This window comes from Vidua macroura, chromosome 1 (genome assembly GCF_024509145.1).
Source record: "Vidua macroura isolate BioBank_ID:100142 chromosome 1, ASM2450914v1, whole genome shotgun sequence".
In the NCBI taxonomy this organism is placed as follows: Eukaryota; Metazoa; Chordata; class Aves; order Passeriformes; family Viduidae; genus Vidua; species Vidua macroura.
The window spans coordinates 20,449,700-20,473,516 of record NC_071571.1 but is presented as its reverse complement, the minus strand read 5'-3'; the positions used below and the strand labels follow the sequence as shown (position 1 = coordinate 20,473,516).

At 38.3% G+C, this 23,817-nt stretch overlaps 1 protein-coding gene across 2 annotated transcripts in view; it reads right to left on the bottom strand.

Annotated features, from left to right (window-relative positions):
- ST8SIA6 (ST8 alpha-N-acetyl-neuraminide alpha-2,8-sialyltransferase 6) overlaps window positions 1–23,817 on the bottom strand; it is a 45,617-nt gene that overhangs the window by 19,305 nt on the left and 2,495 nt on the right. For both annotated transcript variants that reach the window (XM_053978326.1, XM_053978320.1), the window contains exons 3-4: window positions 16,663–16,761; window positions 11,122–11,208 (exon numbers count right to left, since the gene is read on the bottom strand). In XM_053978326.1, coding sequence (XP_053834301.1) covers window positions 11,122–11,208; window positions 16,663–16,761 — 186 coding nt within the window. The remainder of the gene's footprint in view (window positions 1–11,121; window positions 11,209–16,662; window positions 16,762–23,817) is intronic.

The window sequence follows — 23,817 nt, the reverse complement described above, 5'->3', positions numbered from 1 at the left end:
CCACAGGTGTTAAATAAATTACATCACAACTTGCACATAAAGAAGACAGATGTGTTAGGCAGATAGCCTAGCTGCTCCCCAAAACACCTAGCAGAAGTCCTTAAATAAATAAAAATGGAAGGGATTCACTCAAACCTTTTGTGTGAGTGAAGACTGGGTGAAGACTCATCTTACAATTCCCGTTACCTCCAAACTTATAAAAATATTATGTGTGCAAACATTCTACATTATTAACAGTGAAATGAAATTAATTTAAAATCCCCATCAGACCTTTGAAATCAGACCCAAAATACTGTCATTCATTTTGCTATAGGCAACAACATCCTCTCTGCTGCCATAGGATCTGATTTTCAGGCTGTAAGGCTGAAATATTCATGGACAGACATTATGTATCAATTGCTAGGACACAGCTTTCTCATTAGGTGAGAAAATAAGAGAACTACTAACAATTTAGAGAAAATACTTTTACAATAGAGTTTCCCAGAATTTTGAAAATAGCACACTGAAGGTTAATTGAGAAGAAAAATATTTACCATTAGAGCCAAAGGAATAGAAAAGTTTTATTTCATACAGTTTCAATGTGTAAAGTAAAACAAATTGTTGAAACTAGTTAAATATTAGAAGGAAAATTCTGCCTGAAAGTGCAGACTTTAATGGGGTAAGACACAGCTAAGAGAAGTTGCTTCATTTCACTTTATCAACAGTGAAAATACAATAATAACAATAATAAAAATAACAACAAATACTAATTATTATTATAAATGTTATAAAATATTATAAATAATATTTTAATGTTTCTGATGTAACTGAAGCATAGTCCAGAACACAGAAGAACCTAAAGATAATGTTTCCTGGAAGACAGGGAAAAGAATGAACAGGTCTGGGATAACTCTCAATCTCACTTCTCTTGAAAAAATGGTCAAAATGAGGGGGGGGGGTAGGAAAGAAGGAAGGAAGGGAGGGAGGACCATTTCAGCTGTCAGATGACTTACTGGTATAGATTAACCCACTATGAATACTGAGTTTTAAAACCCCTCCAAGGCAAGGTTTCCAGATGTATGAGGAACACTGGGAAAGACTGAGTGCTGGGATGGCACAAATCTAAAATAACCACACTAAGAGAGTAACCAGGAAATGTCACTCCTGAGAGAGGAACCAGTAGGGTTCAGATTTCCATAAGCTGCATTCGACTCCACTCCCTAAACATGGTGACTCCCACTGCCCTGCTCAAAACCTTAAGAGGCAGGGAAGATCTGTGGCTAATGAGAAGGTCCAAGGCTGTGGATGGAACTGTAACTATGCTCTGTGGTCAGGAGACACCCACATGGTGAAAACAATTCTCTGCATGTATTTAGTATCCTACTTTAAATATATGGCAAAGTAAAAAGGGTGCAGTAAGACAGTAGAATCAAGTGATAATGTCTGGGAACACTGGATGTTATTGAACCAGTGGTTTTTGACTTGAGCACACTTGCTTTTCTTTCTTGTCACTTTTTGCTATAACCAGCTCATTCTAGTCTTAATAAATGCTGCAGCAATAAGAGGATTCAGATCTCACTGTCAGGTCCTGAGGGCACCACCAAGCCTCACTACTGTCCAACCCTGGGGCTGCCCCTATCCTATCTAGGGTCCAAAACCTTATTTCAATCTTCCAGAGCCATCAGTTGCTGCCCCAGCAACACCACAGCAGGGCCAGTCTCCAGTTGTGTCCATCCTGTTCCCAGAGAGGTGCCCATGCCTGGGCTAGGGCTGCCCCATTCCTGGCTAGGAGTGGGATGAGCCCAGCTACCAGTTTCTGCTCTGCTGGCCAGGTTACTGTGTTTGGATCCTGTGGTATTCACATATCCTCTGAACAGAGAGAGACTTAGCTTTCTCAGGACTTTTCCTGAGAGAAGCTGTGAGAGAAGCAGAGAAAAGAATTATCAAAACAATTCTTATCTCACTTGCTGCTGCTCGTTGTTGTGCACATGTGCAATGTATCACGGAGATTGTTTACCCAAGGTGATTGCTTGATTGGATTCTGGTGATGGTGTTTTGGATTGATTGACCAATTAGGTCACAGCTGTGTCAGGATTCGGCAGAGAGAGTCACGGGTTTTTAGTTAGTGATATAGTTCTTGTTAGTGTAATATAGTTTTAGTATAATACAGTATAATAAAGTAATTAATTAGCCTTCTGATATCATGGAGCTCTGCGCATTATTCTTCCCGTGTTGGGGATCGCAGCACTGATAGGATCCCACACCCTGTCTCTCAGGAAGCAGCTGTCCTTCACTGTTCCCTGGCACTCACATGGAAATGAGGAACTTTTAATGCTGATTTCCTTGTTTATTTTCTTGAAGCTAAATGAAGCAGGCCTAAACATCATGTGTCAACCACTGGACATTCAGAGGAGAAGGAATAATTCCAGAATATTCCTGCCAACTTTAGTAAAACAGCTCTTTTGTGTTTAATGGCTACCAGACCCTGAAAAAGCAAACTGATAAGAGATCCCATTCATTAATAGAGATTACATATTTTTGCTTTTTATTACTCATTCCACAAGAACAAGTGCTTCAATAAAAGCAGAAACAGTGCAGAAGAAAAACAGATAACAGAATTAATAAGAAAGTAATAGTTTAAATTAATATTATGGATTCACTGAGAAAGTGAATCAGAGCCAAGCTAGTCCAGAAACACAGTAAGAACAAGAGAATACATACTAAGTAATGGCAAATATTCTTAGAGCATCCATGCTAAAAATTTGGTGGTAACAATAGAAACATTTTACTTAGATCAAATCATGACACAGAATCCCACTGTGCTCAAGCATTCTTGTACAGAGCTCCAGTGGGAATGCATGTAACCTGAGACAGCAATACCCATGGCAGTGTATTCAGCAATCTGCTCACACAGGATTTTGTACAAGCTCTAACATGTGGTAATCTACAACTGACAGCAAACGATGAGGAAGGGGTAGAGACTGGGCAGTCCAAGCAATCTATTACAGCAATTTCATCAGAGTATTAATGTCATCCATATGTGGTCTGTCAGGAAGTGACAACTCACTGAAGAGCATTTACTTCATAAGATTAACACATGTATCCTACAAGGGCTTTATGTGAGGAGTTGCAAAGCCAAGACAACATTTTAACTCATGTATCATGCCACCTGGAGAGAGGGAAACTTCAGATGGTGGGATAAGAAATAAGGGTCAAATCATAACAGCACCAAACAGAAGTAACTTTTTTTGAGGGGGGGGCTAGAAAGTGATACACATTGTCTGTTCTGACTGGGAGAAAACCCTGAGATATGGAAGCAGCTCTTGGAAGATAGGATGCTGCTATACAGGCTGCGCATCCATCTCATACCTTTCAGAACATGAATGTAGCTTACAGTAAGAAGGTTTAATTTCAGTTTTTATCAGAGACTGCAGGCTTGCCCTAGAACAAAGGGTGTTTATTATCCAGTCACACATGACAAGTCCAAACTGAAGGTGATGCTTGACTCAAAGCACCTAAGTTTTGTAGGGCACTAGTTCTGGAAAATATCTCCTCTGTAGCAGAGGTTATTACTGACAGTTTCTTATTTGCAGAAGCCTTTTCCTCCAACATTTCTCCTACAAGGATTTGGAAGCTGAGTGATATCTAAGAGTTATTTTTAAATCCTGAGGCATAACTCCAAACACAGATATTTCTTATGCCAAGATAAGCAGAAAGGGAGTTGATTGCATTATCTAGAACAGTCACTGGTAATAAGTGAGGAACAAAATCAGAACCTAGAAAAAGACTACACCATTTTGACTGGTAATACATATCTCATAGGACTGAGTAAGTACAGTCATAAGTTTAGCCAATAACCTAAGTGGAGGGGTGTGCTGCCTTTGTCTGGGAAGTTTTGATCACATCAGACAACAGAGTCATACTGCACTGAAGAATGTTTTTTGTTGCCTAGCATACATTTTCACTGAATTTTTTCCTTTTTGGCTGAAGGATGCAGGACCCAAGTTTGCATTATTTTTCAGCTGGTACAGAATTTTGAACCTATAGCATCCATATAATTTCTTCAGGTTCATGGCCACTGAGACCTTATAGAAATCCTGGTTTCTTGAAGAAAATTGCAAAAATTGTATGGCTTGTGAGACAAGCCAAATAACGTTATTTTCCAACTGCTATGCAGTTTTTCCATGGTGAACTGTTGGCAGTAACAGAGGGCTGTTGCCTTGATTACGTTTCCAAACTTTTCTGCATAACAAACACTTCATATGGATAGTCCACTGTATTTAGTGGAATACACATGCTCTAAATATGCTGATAGAGTTTCTTTGCAGCTCCTGGAGTTCTCTGTATCCAAGATAGCAGCAAAATTAGCTACCTTGTTTCTGTGCTAGTATGAATATATGCATTTTAGCTGATTCGGGCCTTCTGTACAGGCTGCATGTGCCTGCTGACAAGTCACAGTGTGCACACATTCTGAAGATACTGCAAACATCTCAACGTCTTCAACAACTCAGTGTGGACCAATCACAAGGGCTAAAACAATCAATGGTTAGTCAAGGCTTAGCAGACTCTCTCAGATGGTTCAAAAGCCAGCACTGCCTTTACTCTGAGTGATATTGGAAGAATCTATAACGAGTGTGAAATTTGTCTTTATGTAAAAATCTTCTGCAGAGTTTAAAAACTTCCCATTCCGCCAAACTTCTTCCATTGAAAATGCTTCAGTATGACACCAGTGCCTGTGGATCTGTGGCCTGAGGGCATTTGTCATTGCTGAGAACAGCGTGAAATATTTCACTGTTGTTATGCATTGGACTAAACTGGGGTGGAGGGAGGAGAAAAATGGATGGAGATAGATGCTGCCAAAGTATCAAAATATTCAAAACATTGTTAAAATAATAGATGCTCAACTGTCCTTTAAGGCCATGGTGGGAAGGGTGAGGAAAACAATTTTAATTTGCTCTAAAGAAAGCTTAAGTTCAGTATTAGGAAACACACTAAAAGAGGTTGCCTAGGCAAGGTGCAAAATTTCAACAACTGGAATATTTTAATAGTGATGAAGACAAACTTTTTCCAGTAATGGTGTAAATCTATTTGATTTTAAGTCACCATTTATAAACATCTATAAAGTGAATGTTTGTTTGCAAAAACAGTATCATGTCAGTCCTGTTATAAAGCACCTACACATTATTGACACCAGCAATGCTTACACAGATGTATCTCCTGGTGGATTTTCAGTTACCCTAGACACACAAAAAAAAAAAAAAATCACATAAAAGAGAACCAAACACAAATTAAAACTAGCAAATATTTAAAGCTGTAACTCCTGTGAGCTAAGTGGATATCACAGCACAGCTTGTAAGGTCATTTGAACAAAGATCAAAGCATTCAAGTGACAAAAGTCCATGGATTACTATAAACCAGAAAAAGTTTTGTTAAGTTTGTTGTAATAGATTACCTAGCTTGAATCTTTGTAATCATTAGTTCATGTAAGTTATTGTGTTGTACATGTGAAGACATCAAAGACTTTGAGGTTTCATACTGCAGAGACTGTTGTGTCAGTAGAAGAACCCACAAAAAATTCTACTAAGTAACAGCAAAATTTCAAGGGCACAACTACAAACAGGAAGACTACTTTTTATCTATATCCATTGCTGTAATATTTTATAATGAGCAAGCAATTATCTTTTTGTACTGCACTGAAGTGTCTAGACCATGACACAGGTTTGTCCAGGCTCTTGTCAATCCCTGTCAATGTGTCCATCAAAGTGCAATGAGGCATATTATGACATATTCAAAAATTAAGAAAAAAGTGGTTAAATCTGATATCTGAAACAGAACATGTTGAAGGGGAAGGCTACACTGACAGCCCTTGAATTGCCTAAAAATGAAGTAACATCATAAATGTCTAAGACAAAGAAAGCCAAAAGGATTGAATCTGAAATCAAGGCTGAATATGTAAAAAGTGTAATAAAATTTTCAAACCAAAGACTATTTAAAGAGTCTGCCATGAAGACATAATTAGCTCAGACTAATCCAAAATTAGATTCTACTTATAGGAATCCTCCATCCTTTAGAAAAGTATATAATAGTCTGTAGACCAATTAAAAGGTCCAAGCCTTGCTTCAAACTGTCACTAATTACTATCTCTCCACCCATCTTTTTCTCTCCTGAAATAAAATATGTCTTTGAATATATACTCATTATTTTACATATCATCTATTAAATATGTGCGGCAAAAGTACTCTTAATCTCTCTGCAGTCTGAGTTCTGTGTACTTTCTTGTACACTGGAAGATTTCAGAGATTACAACAGAAATATTGATCTGTTTAGTGTCAGAAAAGCTATTGATTATGTGGTGATGTGAGCTTATATAAGCATAAATTGACCTTGCAGTGTGCTTTATTTGTGCTTCAGCTGGGGTTCATTGCAGTACACAGATGTGATAAGCAATACTGTTATATGGGTTAGAGTGTATTTTGCAACAGAACTAATCTCTTCAAGAAGTGGTATTCTATAATCTGCAGGAATGTTTAACACACACTTTTGAGAAGAGATATTGAAGTGGGAAAAGGGTAATAGAGGTCAAGTAGAATAAAAAGGAAGAGGGAAAATAACAGGACATGGAAAATGGTTGATCTTTTATCTCTTATTTTTATGAATATATGTTCTTTTTTAAAGTAGTAATGTTCCTTTAAAAAGGAAAAAAAAATTAAAATATTTTGGTTGGGGGCAGCATTCTGCCAGCTAGACTGCAGTGTAACATCAGGAATTTTAAAACTGTGTTTTACACCTTGGAATACGATTCTCTCTTCATTATAAGATGCAAATAAGGTTTGTCTGGAATGGTCTTTCCATGGGGAGAGGGCCCAGTACCCACAGCTCACTATTTCAGTGTGATACCACTCCTGAAGTGTTGTTGCATTGCTTTGACAAGTTTCAAGCTCAGTCAGCCTAGATATACAATGCTCAGAGGCTTCTCTGAAACACAGCATCTGCTCAGCCATTCTCCCCTCATTTTGAGGTCTGTATTAAATATTTTGTAGCTTTCTGAAAAAGCTGGAGTCACAACTATTTTGAAAACCTGCAGATTATGTGATACCATCGGTGTATAGCTCAAATGAGAGTAAATTAAGCTGGAAAGTCTGTAAAGCAGAGAGATGTGGAGGTGTAAAAAACAACTACAGCTTGCACTTAACTAGGCTCTGTAATTTGTTGCAGTAATGAAATATTTCTTTAAAGCGGAAAACCTTTGAAGAATACGAATATAATAATTAATATTCAGGTTACCTAGGGAACTTGAGACTCTGCTGAGTGTAGCTAGAAGATCCTTTGCAGTCAAAGCTACCCAGTACAGCTTTTTTTTCCCTAGACCTTTAAGGATGACCCCTCCAGGCAGCTATGAGATTATCTCCCCCACTTTTCCAAGTCTCTACCAAGTTTCTCTCTGACAGACAAGAAATCCAAGGACTTGTTCTGTCTAAAACAAGTTAGAGCTGATGTAAATATGAAAAGGGAGAAAGAATTCAGGTGGGCTTAGAAACAAAGGCATAATGTGGAGACGCTAGATGACTGAAGAGCCATAAAGAACAAAATAAATTTTTAAAAGGTCAAGAGAAGATGAATTTTATAAAGGAAAAGTCAGAATAAAAAAAATAGTTTTCTATATGTCTCTAGAAGTTAATGTTGGAGAAGACTCCAAAAATCACTGTCAGCAGGATGCTACTTACACCACTCTTTTAACAATGACTGACAAATACTACTGTGGGGCACAATAAATCTTAATTAGATTTCAAGAGCAATGAACCAAGTGCCTGCACTTGCTCCTCTGAGGGCAGCCTATGTCTGACAATGCTGATATCACCACTACAGACACTAAAATAAGTGAAATGCCAGGAGATTGCTTCCCTGACAGAGTCTGGACAAAAATCAACCACAGAGGAGTGACTGTGGAATGGGAGGTATTAAAGAGAACATCATGTCTTGTACTTGCTTCCTTACTCTTTTTGATTTTGAGAAATGTATGTATAAACATCACATAGCCGTCAAGAACCAGTGAGTGCTGCCAGAGAGCAACCTAGCCAAGAGCATGTGAGCCAGCACAGCAGAGCAGCTTTAGAGGGAGCCATTTGGGAAAGAGCAGCCCTCTGACAAAAAATGGACACATTTTGCACAGCTGGATGACAAAGCTGAGCCAGGTAGTAGAGGGTCAGGCTGGAGTCCTGCACTCTGCTCTCCAACAGTGAGTTGGCAAAAACACTGTAGTTTGTGCCAGACATGGCTGTCAGCTATAACCCTTTTGCCAAATAAAAAGACAAGTAATTCTTTCCTGAACTGCACTTCTAATTTATATTCTTTTATTTGGCCTGGATCTGCTGGGAGAGCAGCTTACAATGAGAACGGATGCTTACTCCTTGGCACACAGTGCTGTCTTCTAGGAACACACGAGTTACTGGCTTAGATCACATATTCCTTCACTCCACTAGCAGCACGACGGAAGCCAACAGCAAAAGCTGCAAAGCAAAACACAGGAAAGCTTCTCTGAAAAATTAACTACCCAGGAGAAGCTGCTCTTGAACCTTATTAATTAGAGGTTAGTGTGTGCCCTGAAGCATAAGACATTAAATCCCTTATAAATATGCATGCCTGTTCTTCAGAACTTCAGGATAATAGAGAGATGTCATAAAATTGACGCCGCGCCTGAGAAGCATCTAAGTGTTCACTGCATTTAACAGATGGACAAACAAAAAAAGAAGTCAAGCAGCTTCTCTGCAGTCCTGTGAGCAGGCAGACTTCTGGTGGCACTGGCAGGTGAATAATGTGACACAGATTTAAGTTTCTCCTGCTGAAGATGGCTGGCTGTAGTACCCAATTTCTGCTGCACAGCCCCTCAGAGATTAATTTCCTCTTCTGCAAATGGGTGTGTTTATCTACCTACTTAATGAGATTTTCAGACTGTAAAATATTTGTATTACACAGCTATTACTGACACTAGGCTAAGTCCAAAAAAGGAAGAGATCTACTGCCCAGTGATTATTAATTCATTTATTTCATTACAATTCTAGAATTTTTTCACCCCCCATAGCTCCATTAATGCATCATTTCTCAGCTGAAGTGCCCTTCCAAAGCTAGTTGGAGGCTTAAGTCTGATAAATAAATCTGGAAGCGATGTAAGCATGGAGATTTAGCCAGAAAATTTTACATAAAATTTGGTTTTCTTTTTTAAAACTTTTTATTTTAAAGACGCTATTGACCAACAGCTAAGACCCTTGAAAATCTCCAGTATGGTCATGGATTAAGGACAACTATAAAATTTTAATATCCTATTTCCAAAAAACAACAGAGAAGACTGTGAATGAAAAAAGAAAGACAAGACTTGAAAAATAATCATTCACAATGCCCTACACCAAAGCACCAGTCCTTAGTCATGTTGATGGAAATCTTTGATGACATCAAATCAGATCAAATTTCAGGAACAGAATACATAGTACTGTCATCAGAATTGCAGCATGGGTTACATACATATGAACTAGCTAATACTTCAGCTAGTTTGGATGTTAAAAACCAAGAAAACCATAACAGCACAGCCCTTGAATGTTGATTCAGTAACAAGTTTGTCCAGCCTGTGCTGAACCATGGATTTTAAAAGATGGTTTTCTTCTGCTTGGTATATGGGCTAAATTAAAGTTAGTAAGATCACCTCAATGTACATAGAGTCCACACTTCTTTGGTGGCTTAGTGCATTGGACAGTTTTGCCTTTTGAATTTTTCCAGTTTGATCATTGGTTTCATAACCTACCTTGAGTACTTATGACCCACACTCCTTGCTGGAAGCCAAAGACAGCATGAGGAACAGCAAGCATCCTGTACCTGAAGTCCAGTCTTATATGATGTTTTGGATGCTTGATTCCCATAGGCCTAGAAGATGTAGAAGCTGGCCTGGTGCAGGGGAGATTGTATAAGTAATAAATGAGGAAGTCAGGCTGGACAATGGAGTGGCTATAGTGGCACTGGTTCAAACACCCAGTACAGCAGAAGCAGTAGCAAATAGCTGGTCCATTTGGAAGGAAGAGAAGTTTTAAAAAAATAGATTGGAAAAGAAGAAACCCAAATGTAGCAGGATGAGGAGCAGGTGAGAGCAGCTTCATCTCCTGTCAACTCTGCGCAAGACACTCGCCTGTTCTGAGATGGAATGGGCTGCTTTACAGCTCCTTATCAGGCTTGATAGCTCTGTGCACAGCTGAGGCCTAACTGAGTCAATACAAAGTTTCTTTAACTCTCTGTATACTCCTACCTCAGCTTTGGAAACACCATTAGTCAGTTGTGATACACAGCAAACACAGCAATTTATGTTGCACAAAACCCTTTAACCTGTCCCCCCCCACCCCAGAACTACTTCTTCCAAAGGGATCATGCTGAGCATGTGGATATTAAGCTCTCAATGCTAGTTAACGCCAAAGAGTTGGAAGAAAGGTCAGTTTATTTCTTTTTAACAATCATGACAGAATCTTTAATTATGATCCATGTAAAAATGTAAATCAAGAGAGCTTTTTTCCCCTGAAGAAAGCAGGGATGGCACAGTGAAGCTGTTTTTTAAAACCAGCATGATTTCCAAATGAGAATTTAGGCTTTTCAGACTTCACCATCCCTTCTGAGCATGTCCTTTTGTGCCATCCCAAACAAGGACAGATGGAATCACGTGCTGTCATGCTCAGGGGCCATGACATGCAGTGACAAACCTAATGAGTGCCGTGGGCACTTCTGCAATAGAGGCAATAGTCTTGGGGTAAGGAACACACTGCTTCATTACAGCCTTTATCAGAGTGCCAATTCAAATGGACAAAATAAAATTATCAGTACTTTTTTAACATTGTAGAGTTTATGACAGGAATATTTTAATTAATTCTACTTAAGTTAGTTTACTACTCATTATAGTGAAGATAGATGAAATTACTTGTGTAGTTCTTTTATTCTACTCAGTTTGCACAGTTAAATACCAACAAACAAGAAGAGCTGTAGCACCAAAAAATTCATAGAAATTACTACAAGCAATACAAAATTATCCTTTTAAAAGGGAATATTTAAATGTATGGCTTGTTTGAAAAATCCAGGGTAAACAGTTTTTCTAAATGAGACAATGAAAATTACCTGAATTTTGTAGATTCTTCTGGTTTCCTTACCCAGGTGCAGTTCTGCAGTTTTGTGACTATATGAAGATAATAATCTTCCGAGTATCTAAAAAAGGAAACAACATCAAACACTAGAATACATATGTATGTATATTTAGAAACAGTCTCTAAAAACATTCAAATGATGCATTTATTATTAATAATGTGCACAATGCATATATAATAGATTGCTGTTAAAACTCCATGACCTATTTTATTTTTGTAATTTGTAACAGCACTATCCTCATTTAACTAGCATGACCTATTAAACATCTCTTCTTAGTACTGGTGTCCTAATGAACTTCAGAAAGTTTCAAAAGTGCATTTGTTTCAAACTTATATAACTAACCAAAAATATTTTGAAGTTATTTGAAATCATCTCAAGTGCAAAATTCCAAAATAATATAAATAATTCCCTCGTACTTGGTGGTTTAAACCTTAAGTGTTTTGAAAAGTGGCTCTTGCTGGCCAAGATGAAACATAACATTTCTTATGCCTTTTCTTTCCTTTACTTCATAGTCCCCAAAGCTCAATCATCTAAAGACAATAGACCAACATTTACAGATGTAATTTTTCCTTTAAACTGTCTGTCAAATAAAACAATCTGCTATTTTATATGATCCAGAACTTTGGTTACATTGCTACATATAACCAAAAAGCTCTCCGCTCTTGAAAAGTCACTCAAGAGATTTAAATTTGTTCGTAAGTGAACTGCTTCGCAACAGGCAAGTCAAAAGAATGAAGACATTTTTTGCTTTCATGTTCAATGTTACTACTTCTCCCATTTGTGCCTGGATCATAATACAGGTTTTTAAAAAACAATAACTGACTTAAGATAACTGGGGGAATAGGAAGAAAAGATGGTATGGATGTCATGACTAAAATTCTATGGGACTCAGGTCTCCACACAAGAACTAACTTGTATTATTTTAACAGAAATAGCTTAGTGTTGACCCAAATAATCATGAATTTACTCAAGCTGTCACTCAGAAGTGTCTATTTTGAACAGTTTTACAAGAGTTGGGATGGCAAGAAACCTCAATTGTTTTTAAGTGGAGCACAAGAATTGATAAAAAGCAATATATAAAAACACTCTCATGGTTGCAGCAGCAGAGGTCAATTATCTGAAAGCTTCCTTTTCTCTGTTCCACATTTGAAATAAACAGATTGTTTGCTTCATATAAGTACTGCAATTGCTAAAGGTAAATCATTTATCCTACCCCAAGTAAAATCATGTCCAACTTCCACATGGAAAAATAAATTATAATTTTAAGAGGAATGCTGCATTAAAACTGATCTCTGGCTCTCAAGCTTGCACCTGTGAAGACATGTACAAGTTTCATCCTCCACACTTAGCAAACTCTAAATGGAACTAGAAGATTATGACTAAACTGATTCTACTGAGCCCTTCACAACTCAAGAGAACTCAATAGGCAGAAGCAGGAAAAAACTAGTTTCATTGCAGCTGTAGCTGATCTGACCTGGTGCAGTTCCATTCTTCCTCCTCCCAGTCCAACTGCCTTGTGTCACTATGGGTACTTGCCTGACTTCACCCCTGTATTTCTTTTGCCAGGTTTTGCACTTGTCAAATGCCTTCATAGGCCACTTTTACTACCAGGGCAAAAAAATAATCCAGAAATAAAAGAATATGCATATACATTTTCTTCTTATTGTGTTAAACCAGATAAGAAAGATTCCATCTAAGACCACAGCCAGTATAAGCAAATACTGATGGAAATGGACAAACAGGGATCAAAGACCTCCTATTTTGGCAGCTGCCTGCTGGTATGTTATCAGCCTTGGAATTGCATAGAAAATATAACTACCTTCCTGCTGAAGCTGATCCCTAAATTGAGTCACTATGTGGTCAAGACAAGTGTTAGTAGGAATGCAGGGCAGGGAGTGTTTGTGGGGTGAAGGTGAGATAAAAACACAAAACCAAAATAGCCAATTCTGATGTTGAATAACTCATCTGGTTTCATTCCTTAATATAAACAAGAAATCACTCTTAGATGCTTGGACTTACAAAAAAATTCCAGAAATTAATAGGATAACAGATCACGAAGAGTTACTTGTGCTATCGTTATCCAGGAGAAAAAAAATAAAAAAAGCAAATGCTAGCCTAAAGACATCGATAAGACGAAGATAAGAGTCAGAAATGAAATGAAAAATTACCATCTATTCAGAAAGAAATTGCATGGACTGACAATTTTTTAGTAAGTTACAGAGATGCATTTGGCAGGGAGAAGAATGAAAGCATAATCCATAATGCTAGTTCTGAGATCTCATAGGAAACATAGGCACTCACTGTCAGAAACTGTAAGGCCCTCTCATACTTGTAACAGAAAATGCACTTAGGGTAAAAACACCAATTACAAAGCAAGAACACTGCAGCCTTTCCACAGCTGTCTCTACTGGATGGAATTGCTCTTGCTGGGTGGTGTCCAAGCTCACCAGTTCACATAAAGCACCATTTCCAGGTCTTTACAAGTCAGAACACCAACTCTGCCTGCCCTATGCATCCAATTTAGCTCATCTTGTGACTTACAAAGACACTCTGGTCTGTCAGAACTTGTCTTTACCAGCTGGCACAGTGCCACAGGCAGCACAGACATCCCAGCACACTGTCCTGGGGGACAGGAGCTCCCAACTGTGGCATCTCTGCAAGGCATCTGCTCACACCAGTAAAAAGTCTCCATGAAATGAACTCAAATACAGACAGTATTCCTAGAAATAATTTTTTAAAGACCCAACATGAAGCTCTGGGATTTGCTGGACCTGGGTTTGCAGCCCAGAAAACTTTGTTTTCCTCTCAGAAAGCCAATTTTAGCATTTCATGCTTTAAAGGAGGCTTGGAGACTCACTTCTCTAAACGAATCAGTTCAGGTTATCAAGGAATCATTTCATGACTCTGCTGTAACCCAGACAGTCATCTTCTCCACTCTTCCATTTTAAAGAGCTGGCACATTACATGTATTTCCACTGGCACCCAGGAGCCTACAGCACATATTCATTGATGCTAAAATGGTTTTATTATTAAGATAAAAAAGGCTCAGGTAAATTGAGCTATAAAAATACTTGGACAACACAATGATTACAGTGCTTAGAAGAGCGAATGAATGAAACATGGGTTATTTTGTCCTGTTTTTGTCTGCCACCTGCACCATAACCGTAATAATTTGCTGTCCTAGGAAACTCACTTATACTATATGAGCCTGACTGACAAATAACACCTGGAAGGCTTTTCTTTTTTTTTTTTTCCCCTAGAGTATTTGTCAGGTAAGAAGTGACCTTCTATGTTAACAGCAGTGGCTAAGGTGGAATAACTATTCACATTCGAAGCACTGACAAAGTATTAGTGTCTTCTAATTTTTGGCAGATATCAAAAGGACAACAGGAAGGACAAAAGTGTAGTGATAGTATGGAGACAACAGGTAAAATGTCAGAACAGACAGATGCAGTCTCATTGGTTATTTGCTAAAACTAAATACCAGCTTGTATTTGAATTAGAAGGAAGATTGAGCAGCAGGAGTGAAAAAAGGACACATTCCTACTAGGCAGTTTATGTTCAAGATAGAAACAAATAAGAAAAGCTGCGGCATGAAATGCAAAATAACGGAGGCTCTGTTTTGCCTCTCGACACTTTAACACTACCAAAAAAAAAAAAAATCAGTTTTATAAGCCCTCGGGAGATTGTACACAGGGCTTGCTCTAGAATGAAAATGGAAAACTGCTAGCAAAACTCAGCACTTCAGGCTTTGTCACCACCAGCACATATTTGCCATAATAATAATAACAACTTCCCAGTTACACAGCATTTCTTACTACCAAATCATTTGACAAACTTTAAATTAGTATTTTTTTCCTCTTTCTTCCAATTTAAGAGGCAGGAGTGTCCAGAATGTCCCTGCAAGTCTAGAACTGCAATATAAAGCATTTATATACCACGCCCATGGGTCACACCTTGAAAAAGCAACAAAATCCCTGCAGCTCCTCTCAGCGAAGGTCAATAGCTGCAATATTCATGTCAAAAAGCAATCCCTTGCTCCTTTTTTTCCCCAAGTATCTGTTTCTCTTCCTACCTGCCCAATTCATCTTCTGCCTCATTAAATGGTACAGCCCCTTTCTCTTTAACCACGGAATAAAGGCCTTCTACTTTGTAGTTTCTCCCATAATCTCAGCTCCAAAATGTTCTCAGTATGAAGAGCTCATCTCCAAAGACTGTAAACCTTTGCAATGTGTGGGATAAACAACAGCATTTACATTGCTGTAAGTAGATTTTGAAAGCAGTATATTGAGTTCTTTTCCTTCCCTTGGTGTTAATCACTCAAGTTTGCAGTCAACTGCATTCTTTGATCTCTGTCAGTCTATGTTTCAGCTCTCACTATCAGTGCATCAGTAACGTAGTGGTCTAGCACCTTTCAAAAAAATAAAAACTTCAGTGGTAGTAGCTGAAAGAGGTGGAATACTGATGGGAGAAGAGGCTGTAAAGAAGGGGAAAAAAGAATAAATAAAGAAGTAATACTAAGAGCAAAGACAAAATGCTGGAAATATGATGACTTAAAGAGAGGTAAAAGATCTTTAAATGCAGTAAAAACGTGAGGAGGGGGCAGAAAAGACAAAGTTTTCAAATCATCATTTAATGGTTTTTTTGGCATTAAGGAAAAAATTGAGTTCTCCAGTACTTTGAATAGGGAAAAACATATAATTATTTTTAGCTCACCTTTTATCTCATTCCATTTCTCTTCCCAAATGGAGGGGAGTGGGGAGGGAAGCTCCCAGCTTTAAAGACAGCATGGCACCATCCATTTTAAGCTGCAACTCAGTCCTAATGGGAAGCCTTTCTTACTTTCAATGTTTTATTTATTGGTGCATCCATACAGGAAAAGATGTTGCATGTCAAAAACAATGGCTGCTTCTCAGCTTTTCACTTTGGAAAGTGACAAGGAATTTGAGCAAGACTGATACCAAAGTTGGATTTTTCTCCATGCCAGAAAAATACAGAACAGCAAGTTGAAACCCAAAATTAATTTGGGGTGTTTTTTTCCAATGTGTCTAAAATTGGACTGTTAGTTTCCTGTGGACTCGTAATCATAATGCAATCATGCAACTAACCAGCAAGTCCTTATAGTAGAACATTTCCAAACTTCCTCTAGTCAGTAATGCTGAAGAGAATCATTAACTGAAATTGCTCACAAAAGGAGGAGGGTTCACCAGTCAGGGAAAAGACATTCAAAAACGAAATTATACCCCACACTTCTCAGTATTTTTGTGAATAACTTGGAATGTAATGTTGCTAACTGACAAGAAGAAATCCTGTATAATAAAAATAAAAAAGTCAAAATCCCACCTCGAATAAATCTTATCCACATAAAAGAAAAAATGCAGCGAACATTGGTTGAACAAATCCAGTTTTCTGTTGCATAGCTCCACATTAATAATCCAAGAATTATGTAAAAAAGGACAATATTTACCCTTCTATTTAAAACAAACAAAGCAGAAAGGGACAGCAAACACCTACCTTTTCTTCTTGATAGATGATGAAAAAATGTTGTCCTGAATTGCTTTACATTTTGAAGCCTGTTCAAACTGGTAAATTCCATTTTTATTATGAGTTGTTCTGTTAAAAGGGAACAGGAGGAGAAAAAGCAATAAACTTTAAAAGCGAGAACATATTCTACCAATGTTGTCACATTCACTTTGCTATGACAATAAGATTAATAACCACTGATTTAGCTGAAAACATTATCAAACAAATCTTATGGACTTCTATTGTGAAGCTCCTCTTATTAAAAGAGAGTTTTCTGCTAGGGACTATAAAATATTTGGTTCTTTTAAAATAACCCTATTTCATAGTCTGCATTATATTTTCCACTTTACACTGTAATGAGCAAATGTAATTTAAAAAAAATAAATTAAATTGAAAGCCTCTTGAACATTAAGTTTTGAAGATACTTAAAATATTCACTAGTAAAATATTTAGCAGATGTGATTTCCTAAAATTGTGGATGAAATGCAATATTCAGAGTGAATATCATATATACAGGAAAGTTTATCCACAGGTGAAGTGGATCTTTGTACTATGACCTTAACTTACTGACTCAAGCATAATACTTCCTGCCTTGTTTATTCTTTATTTACACCAAAAGAACAAATATTTGTAAAATGAACCAAGGCAAGTGCCAGATAGTGATCTTTAATTCCTATCTTATTTTCACCAAACTCCAGTGTGGTCCTCTTGCTCTGGGCAGCTCTTGTAAAAGACTAAGATGTAAATTAGTAAATGACTGAGATACCAAGGTCTTATTCCATTCACCTCAGTTCATCCTCTATCTATGTCCAATCTCATACAATCATCTTCTTCTAGCATCAGCCTTCGCTCTGTGGATTGCCATTTATCATAAAGATTTTTCCCCTGGCATTATTTTCCCTGCCCCTTACTATGTTCTTCCCTGCCACTTCCCCCTCCTCTTTGCTTCTTTCCACTGATTCACACTATAGATCCCTTGGACATTGCAGCCTATTTGCCCAAACCAGAAGTAGAAACACAGAAGACAGAGATGCTGTGTGCTGTTCTTAAGGAACAACTGAAACATCTCTGTACAGAGGCACTCACACACAGAGAGAAAGGCCTTCCTGCTTTGTGCTTCTGAGCCATCACTGCTTTACTGACAAGGATCAAAACTCCACTGCCTTTATCTGCTACAACATGGAGACCCCTTAGCAACAAGATTTCTGACAAGCTGATTTTGAAGACCTTGCTTGGGAAAGATGCCATTTCAAGCCACAGAACCACAGAGTGGCTGAGGTTGGAAGGCATCTCTAGAGCTCATCTAGTCCAAACTCCCTGCTCAGGCAGGGCCACCTAGAGAGGGTGAGCAAGGACTGTGACCAGATGCTTTTGAATATCTCCAAGCACAGAGACTCCACAACCTACCTGAGCAGCCTCTGCCAGCGCTCAGTCACCCTCACAGTGAAAAAGTGATGCCTAATGGTCAGAGGGAACCTCCTGTGTTTCAGATGGTGCCCACTGCCTCTGTTCTATCACTGGGCACTACTAAGATCTTGGCTCCATCCTCTGCATCCTCCCTTCAGGAACCAATAAGGTCTCTCCTAAGCCTTCTCTTCTTAAATGCTTCAAATGAAAAGACTGACTGAAGAAGAAAGAGAAGAATAAATGCTTGTTTATTTTGCTACTGAACTGACGCTCGTGGTCATAGCTGACAGGGATGGAAAGAATCACCTTTCTTTTTCTTTCCATTGCCCATGAATTTTCTAGAGTTAGTCACCCCTAGCAGCAATTCCCACAGGATGTAGGCTGCCAAGGAGAGAGAACAGCCCTCTTCATTTCTTCCCACCACCAATAAATTCTTCCCAGTATACACTCAGTGTCCCTGAGGAAGTATCCAGTCTGTATGCCCCTTGTTGAGGAAAACAGTAAGACAACACAACATAAACCTCTATCCTTTCAGTTCTGCAGTGACTTCAATAGATAGTAACAGCTGGCACTGCCTACTGAGAGCTCCTTGGCTGCCTTTGCATACAGCTCTTTATCTCATTTTTTCTCAAGGAGTGAAATACAAATAGCAGAAGGCTCTCCAAGCACACAGTTCAGAGCTAAGAACTCTGCAGATCTCACATAGCAAGTGCTAGCAAATATTCTGCCTACAAAATTTATGTACACAGATTTATTGCAGCTTGGTCTGAATGGTTCTGTCTATGCAGAACAACCAGGTAGGCCCTTTCCAGTTCTCAAACAAATTTAGTTAGCACTATATCATGCTCCTTCTCTTTTGCTTCTTTAACTCAGTAACATCAAATGATTATCCTGCAGCTGCAGCTTAAAATAAGAGAAATGGCTAGAGGCAAAAGTTTAGCTGCCTAAACAGCATCTTAAAGAAATAGCAAGGAAAAAAAAAAAAAAAGAACTATTGATATAAGCCAAGCACACGTTACTGCTGCAAATAAGCCTTTCATTATAACTAAAACCTAAGATGCTGATGCTGATTTGAGAAGTGGCCTCAGCCCTTCTGAGCCACAGCTGGCCAGAAGAGACCCTGTCTAACATGTGAAGGCTGCTGAGTGGATGACCAAGGCAGAGCAGGCAGTTAGGTTTGATCAGCTCCATGCGAGGTGCGTTAGCAGAGTGGCAGAGCACCAACATTCTTTCACAACTCTGTGCAGACAACCATTACAAGTCCTTACAGCTTCCTATTAATTTTTGTCTTGAGATCTGTGGGGCAATGACTAAATATTCTCTCAAATACAAGATTTACTCCACAGACTTTTAGTCCTTTTAAAAATTCATAAGATCAACGCAAGCAAGTTGCCTCATTTTTTAATATGCAATTGTTTTTATGCAATTATTTTCAAGACTTGAAAAACTCAAAAAAGAGGAAGTCAGAAAAAAGAAAGAACAAAATAATTCCCTATTCTGTTTTGTCATTAAAGCCTCACAATCACTTTTACAGCCACATGATAGATCACCAAAATGCTTATTCTGTGGCTTTTTATACATAAAATTTTACTCAACCTTCTTTATGTGGTGCAAAAGGTACAAAATTAAAACAATTTATTTGCAAGAGTTGTAAAACAATTACTCATTCCATTAGAAGTTAAATTTCTGAATTTCTGTTTCACTGTCAGAGTGGCCTCTGCTTCATGAGTGAAATCTTTTTGCATTTAGATAAAGATGGGTGTGCAAGAGGCAGTCCAGACTTCTACTGCATTATTCATGGCAAACTTGTGCAGACATCAGACTCAGATTAAATTTCTACTAGTTTCAGACAATTGTGCAAGGCCACATTTACCACTAAATGAATTTACCTGACCTAGTGGATGACAGTCTTGTTCACTACTTAGAGCAGCACTACAGCTTCTGCAATGAAATTAATAGCATGCCTAACAACGCAGATATCAGCTATATTCAACTAATTTTTGAACTATTAAGCTAAATGAGAACTTGAAGTAGAAACATTCTGTTGGCTTGAACTCATAAAACTGATGATACAGGGAAATTTCAGCTGTATTTTCCCTAGGGCTTAGATGTTCTCAAAGCCAATCTCATTGGACTAAATCTGAAAAACAGGGGTTTTTTTTAATCATATATGAACAGCTTGAGGACCACATACTTCCTATGGTAATTCTAGAAACTCAGGAAGTACACCATCTGTACTTTAATAAATCCACAGTAGATTAAGACCATGTGCCTTATCTATCAGCACGTTTTTATTCTATATCTTGCTCTCAGGAAGACAGCAGATCCTCAAATTGTAAAATTGTTTAAGACAAGATTGGAATCCACCTTTAGACAGAAACTATATGGAAAGCCCTTTTGCTGCTCCTGCAGCATTCAGTCCTGAGACAATAGGGAACCTCACTGCAGGTAATCACCAGACAGAGGGGTATGTCAAGTAAGACAGCATTCTGGGGGAGCAGAAAGGTACAGGCAGGAAAAGCAAAGGTACACCCTTTAAAAACAAAACCAAACTCAACCCCAGTTATCAGAGTAGGAAAATGGGATGGGCATAAGATGGAGGAATGGTAGGGAAGAAAAGAAAAAAGGCAGATGGAAAAATTGGTGCTATGACTTATACTGTAACACAAAGACTAAAAGGTCACTCCTCTAAATATCCCTCAAAATCAGATAGAAACAAAGAATGTGGGATGAGATATTCAAATTTTCTCAGACATGAACTGTCTGGCAGCAGTGAAAGCAACCAAAATTTCACCTCCCTAGTAAATCCATACTGAAAGTATGGGAAAATCCCACTCGTTGGCTATTCACTCCACAACCAGCAGAACCAGTTGTTGCTCTTTTCTATAGCTTCTTGCTCTTGTCCGTTTGAAGCAGCACAAGAGCTCTAAACATGCTCCAGCTCAGCATCTCCAGCTAAAAAGGATAACTTCTGTAGGCAAAATTGCACATTTTTATCAGTCTACCAAAATGGCACTGAATAGCATTATCCAGATTGTGAAGATCTTCTGTCTTAATCTCTCCCTTGAAGGGACTAATTTATATTTGAATCTCATCATCTGTTAGTTGAATACTATTTAAAAACCCACAATCCATACTTCTATAGGAAGGGTGCTCTTAAGTGCTGTCTTTGATACTATTTCTAATTAATCAGATGATAAGAATATAGTGATGTTTTTAAAGTTCACAACACCTTGATTAATAAGGCAATACACAATTTAAATTCTTGGTGAAATGGACTATAAAAATGGCTTCATCAAACCACAGGAGTAAGAATTTGACTTGAAATATTAATCACAGTAACTGTTAAAGGCACTGATCCTACTACCTTTGTTCAAGTTCCTATAGAGGTATTGCTTATCTAAGGAATGCTAAATCTGGTCTTTACACAAACTGCATCTTTAAATTATTTGAAAGACCCTCCAGTGCATTCACCAGGGTTATGTATAACATCAGATACTTTTTATTTATAAAATCTATAAACTGCATGACAGGTAACATGACAAGCAACATCCAGAGCCTCATGGTAGGTGAAGTGAAAAGAATAAGGTACTTACACTAAAATCATGTTACAAGGGCACACAACAGAATGACAGAGCAGTTTCACTTGGACCAAGTAAACAGAAACCTTTCACCACTGTCAGAACATAAATGTGTCCTGGCAGCAGCTTTCAGCTGAACACCTATTCATTTAGACAGAACTAATACACGAGGCATGGGCTCAAAATGTGCTCCTAAAATATGTCTGCATGCATCACTTGGGAATGAAGGGGGAAAATATTAAGATAGCAGTAAAATTAATAAAGTGGACCCCCACTGCTGACTGATCTAAACCATAGCAAATTATTTGTGCAATATACTAGGCTACTACATAATTGTGGTATTAGCCTGTCTCTTCTTCCCCTTCTGACTGCCTGAATGCAGCATTTTGTCAGTAGACAGAATGTACAGGTCTCTGTAGCATTGTTAATTAAGTATAGCTGTTTATTTCCTAGGCCTGCATACAGATCTGCTGCTGAGAGAGGAATTGGAGAAATCAACACTATGGAACACTGTATTAATACTAACTTGTTTACCCATAGCTTCTCAACCACTTTCTCCCACTGTTCAATTACCACAATAGTCTTTACACTGTGCTTGCCTTGGACCTGCAAAGACAAAAGGCAAGCTAGGGAAATAGTAAGGGAATGCCTTAAAACTGGCAACACAGACTAACAGAGTAATGGTGGTCAGTTCTTTAGGGTACCTTTGCCTTGTTACTTTTATATGAAGTATACATAAATAGTGTTATTTTAACTTCCCTTGCAGAACCTGGCATTATTTATCTGCTGCATATTCCTGGGTAGTATAATAGGAACTAGAATTTCTGCCTAAATTTAACCTAGCACCCACTGGGCCTCATAACAAGGAAAATACGACCTAGCTTCTCTTACTATTTTCATTTTCTCCCCATAAGCACTAGCAGTACTGAGCCTTCTGTTCTACTCTTAACAAACAAATATGCCTGCACAAACACAGCTGGGGAGAGAGGAAAGGAGAGAGGGAAGACCAAGGGTCTAAAGGTGGGAAAAATGCAAGACTTCTTTTTTTTGGTTGTACTGTTGAAAATACAAGAATGCTGTACTTAAGAAAATATAAATTGTACTCACAGTTACAGCTTAAAAATTGAGAGGACAGTATGAGGCATAGATCGGAGAATTTGCCAGAGAACATACTATTGCAGTATAAATGATACTGGTTCCATGAAAAAATCTGGGGACTAATAGACATATCTTACTAACAATGGCCTTTCTTTTCAGTAAGAAATCCTACTAAGAGGCAGAGTAGGCTGTGAAATAAGCCCAAGACTAGATGTGCAAGTCACACTGTAGAGGCAGTCACATTGCTCCAGTTAGCTAAGTCTTAACAAGAAAAAGGGGTAAGCAGTGTCCTGTAAGAGACAAACCAGATCATCAAGTTTTTTACTAAGACACAGATCTCCAGAGAAGTTTAGGTGCCTGGTCACCACGTATTTAAACATTGCTGCACATAATAGCTGCCTAAATATCTAAGACAGTCTGATCCAATCCCCTGCTTTTCATCATTTCATCCTTCAGTTTCATCCTTTTAAAAGAATTGCTCAAAGTAAAAGAACAGATTAGCTTTCAATACTGCAAGGCAACAGAATAATAGGGCCTTAGAGATTCTTTGGGAGATGTCTGGTTACAAATATGCCTCCAACAGCAAAGGAAATAATGATAACAAAAAAGATTAGCTTGTGACTGTGAAGATTGTCTAGATTACTTTTACTTAGAGGTCAAGGATAGTGCCTAGGTTTTTTTTCTTTTTCCTTTCCTGGAAACATCCATGCACATCCTCTTACTTTTATGCAGGAAAGGACATTGCTGCCAATAACAAAGCAACGCCATTCAAATGATCAGGGTTGCTCAGGAGAACCACACTTCCCCACAGCACATTGGAATCTAATTCCTATTGACCAGACCATCCATTTCCATCACTGAGGGATTGGTCTGAACCTCCTGAATGAGTCCAGATGCTCTCTGGATCAAACATCTCCAGCATGGCCCTTAGCCAGGCCCAGTCCAGCTGCTGCCTGGATCAAACCCCTCCAGCATGGATCCCTGCCCAGTCTTGCTGCTCTCTGGATGAAGTAACAGCTCCTGGTCAGTCCAGTCCAGCAGCTCTCTCTCCTTTCTCATT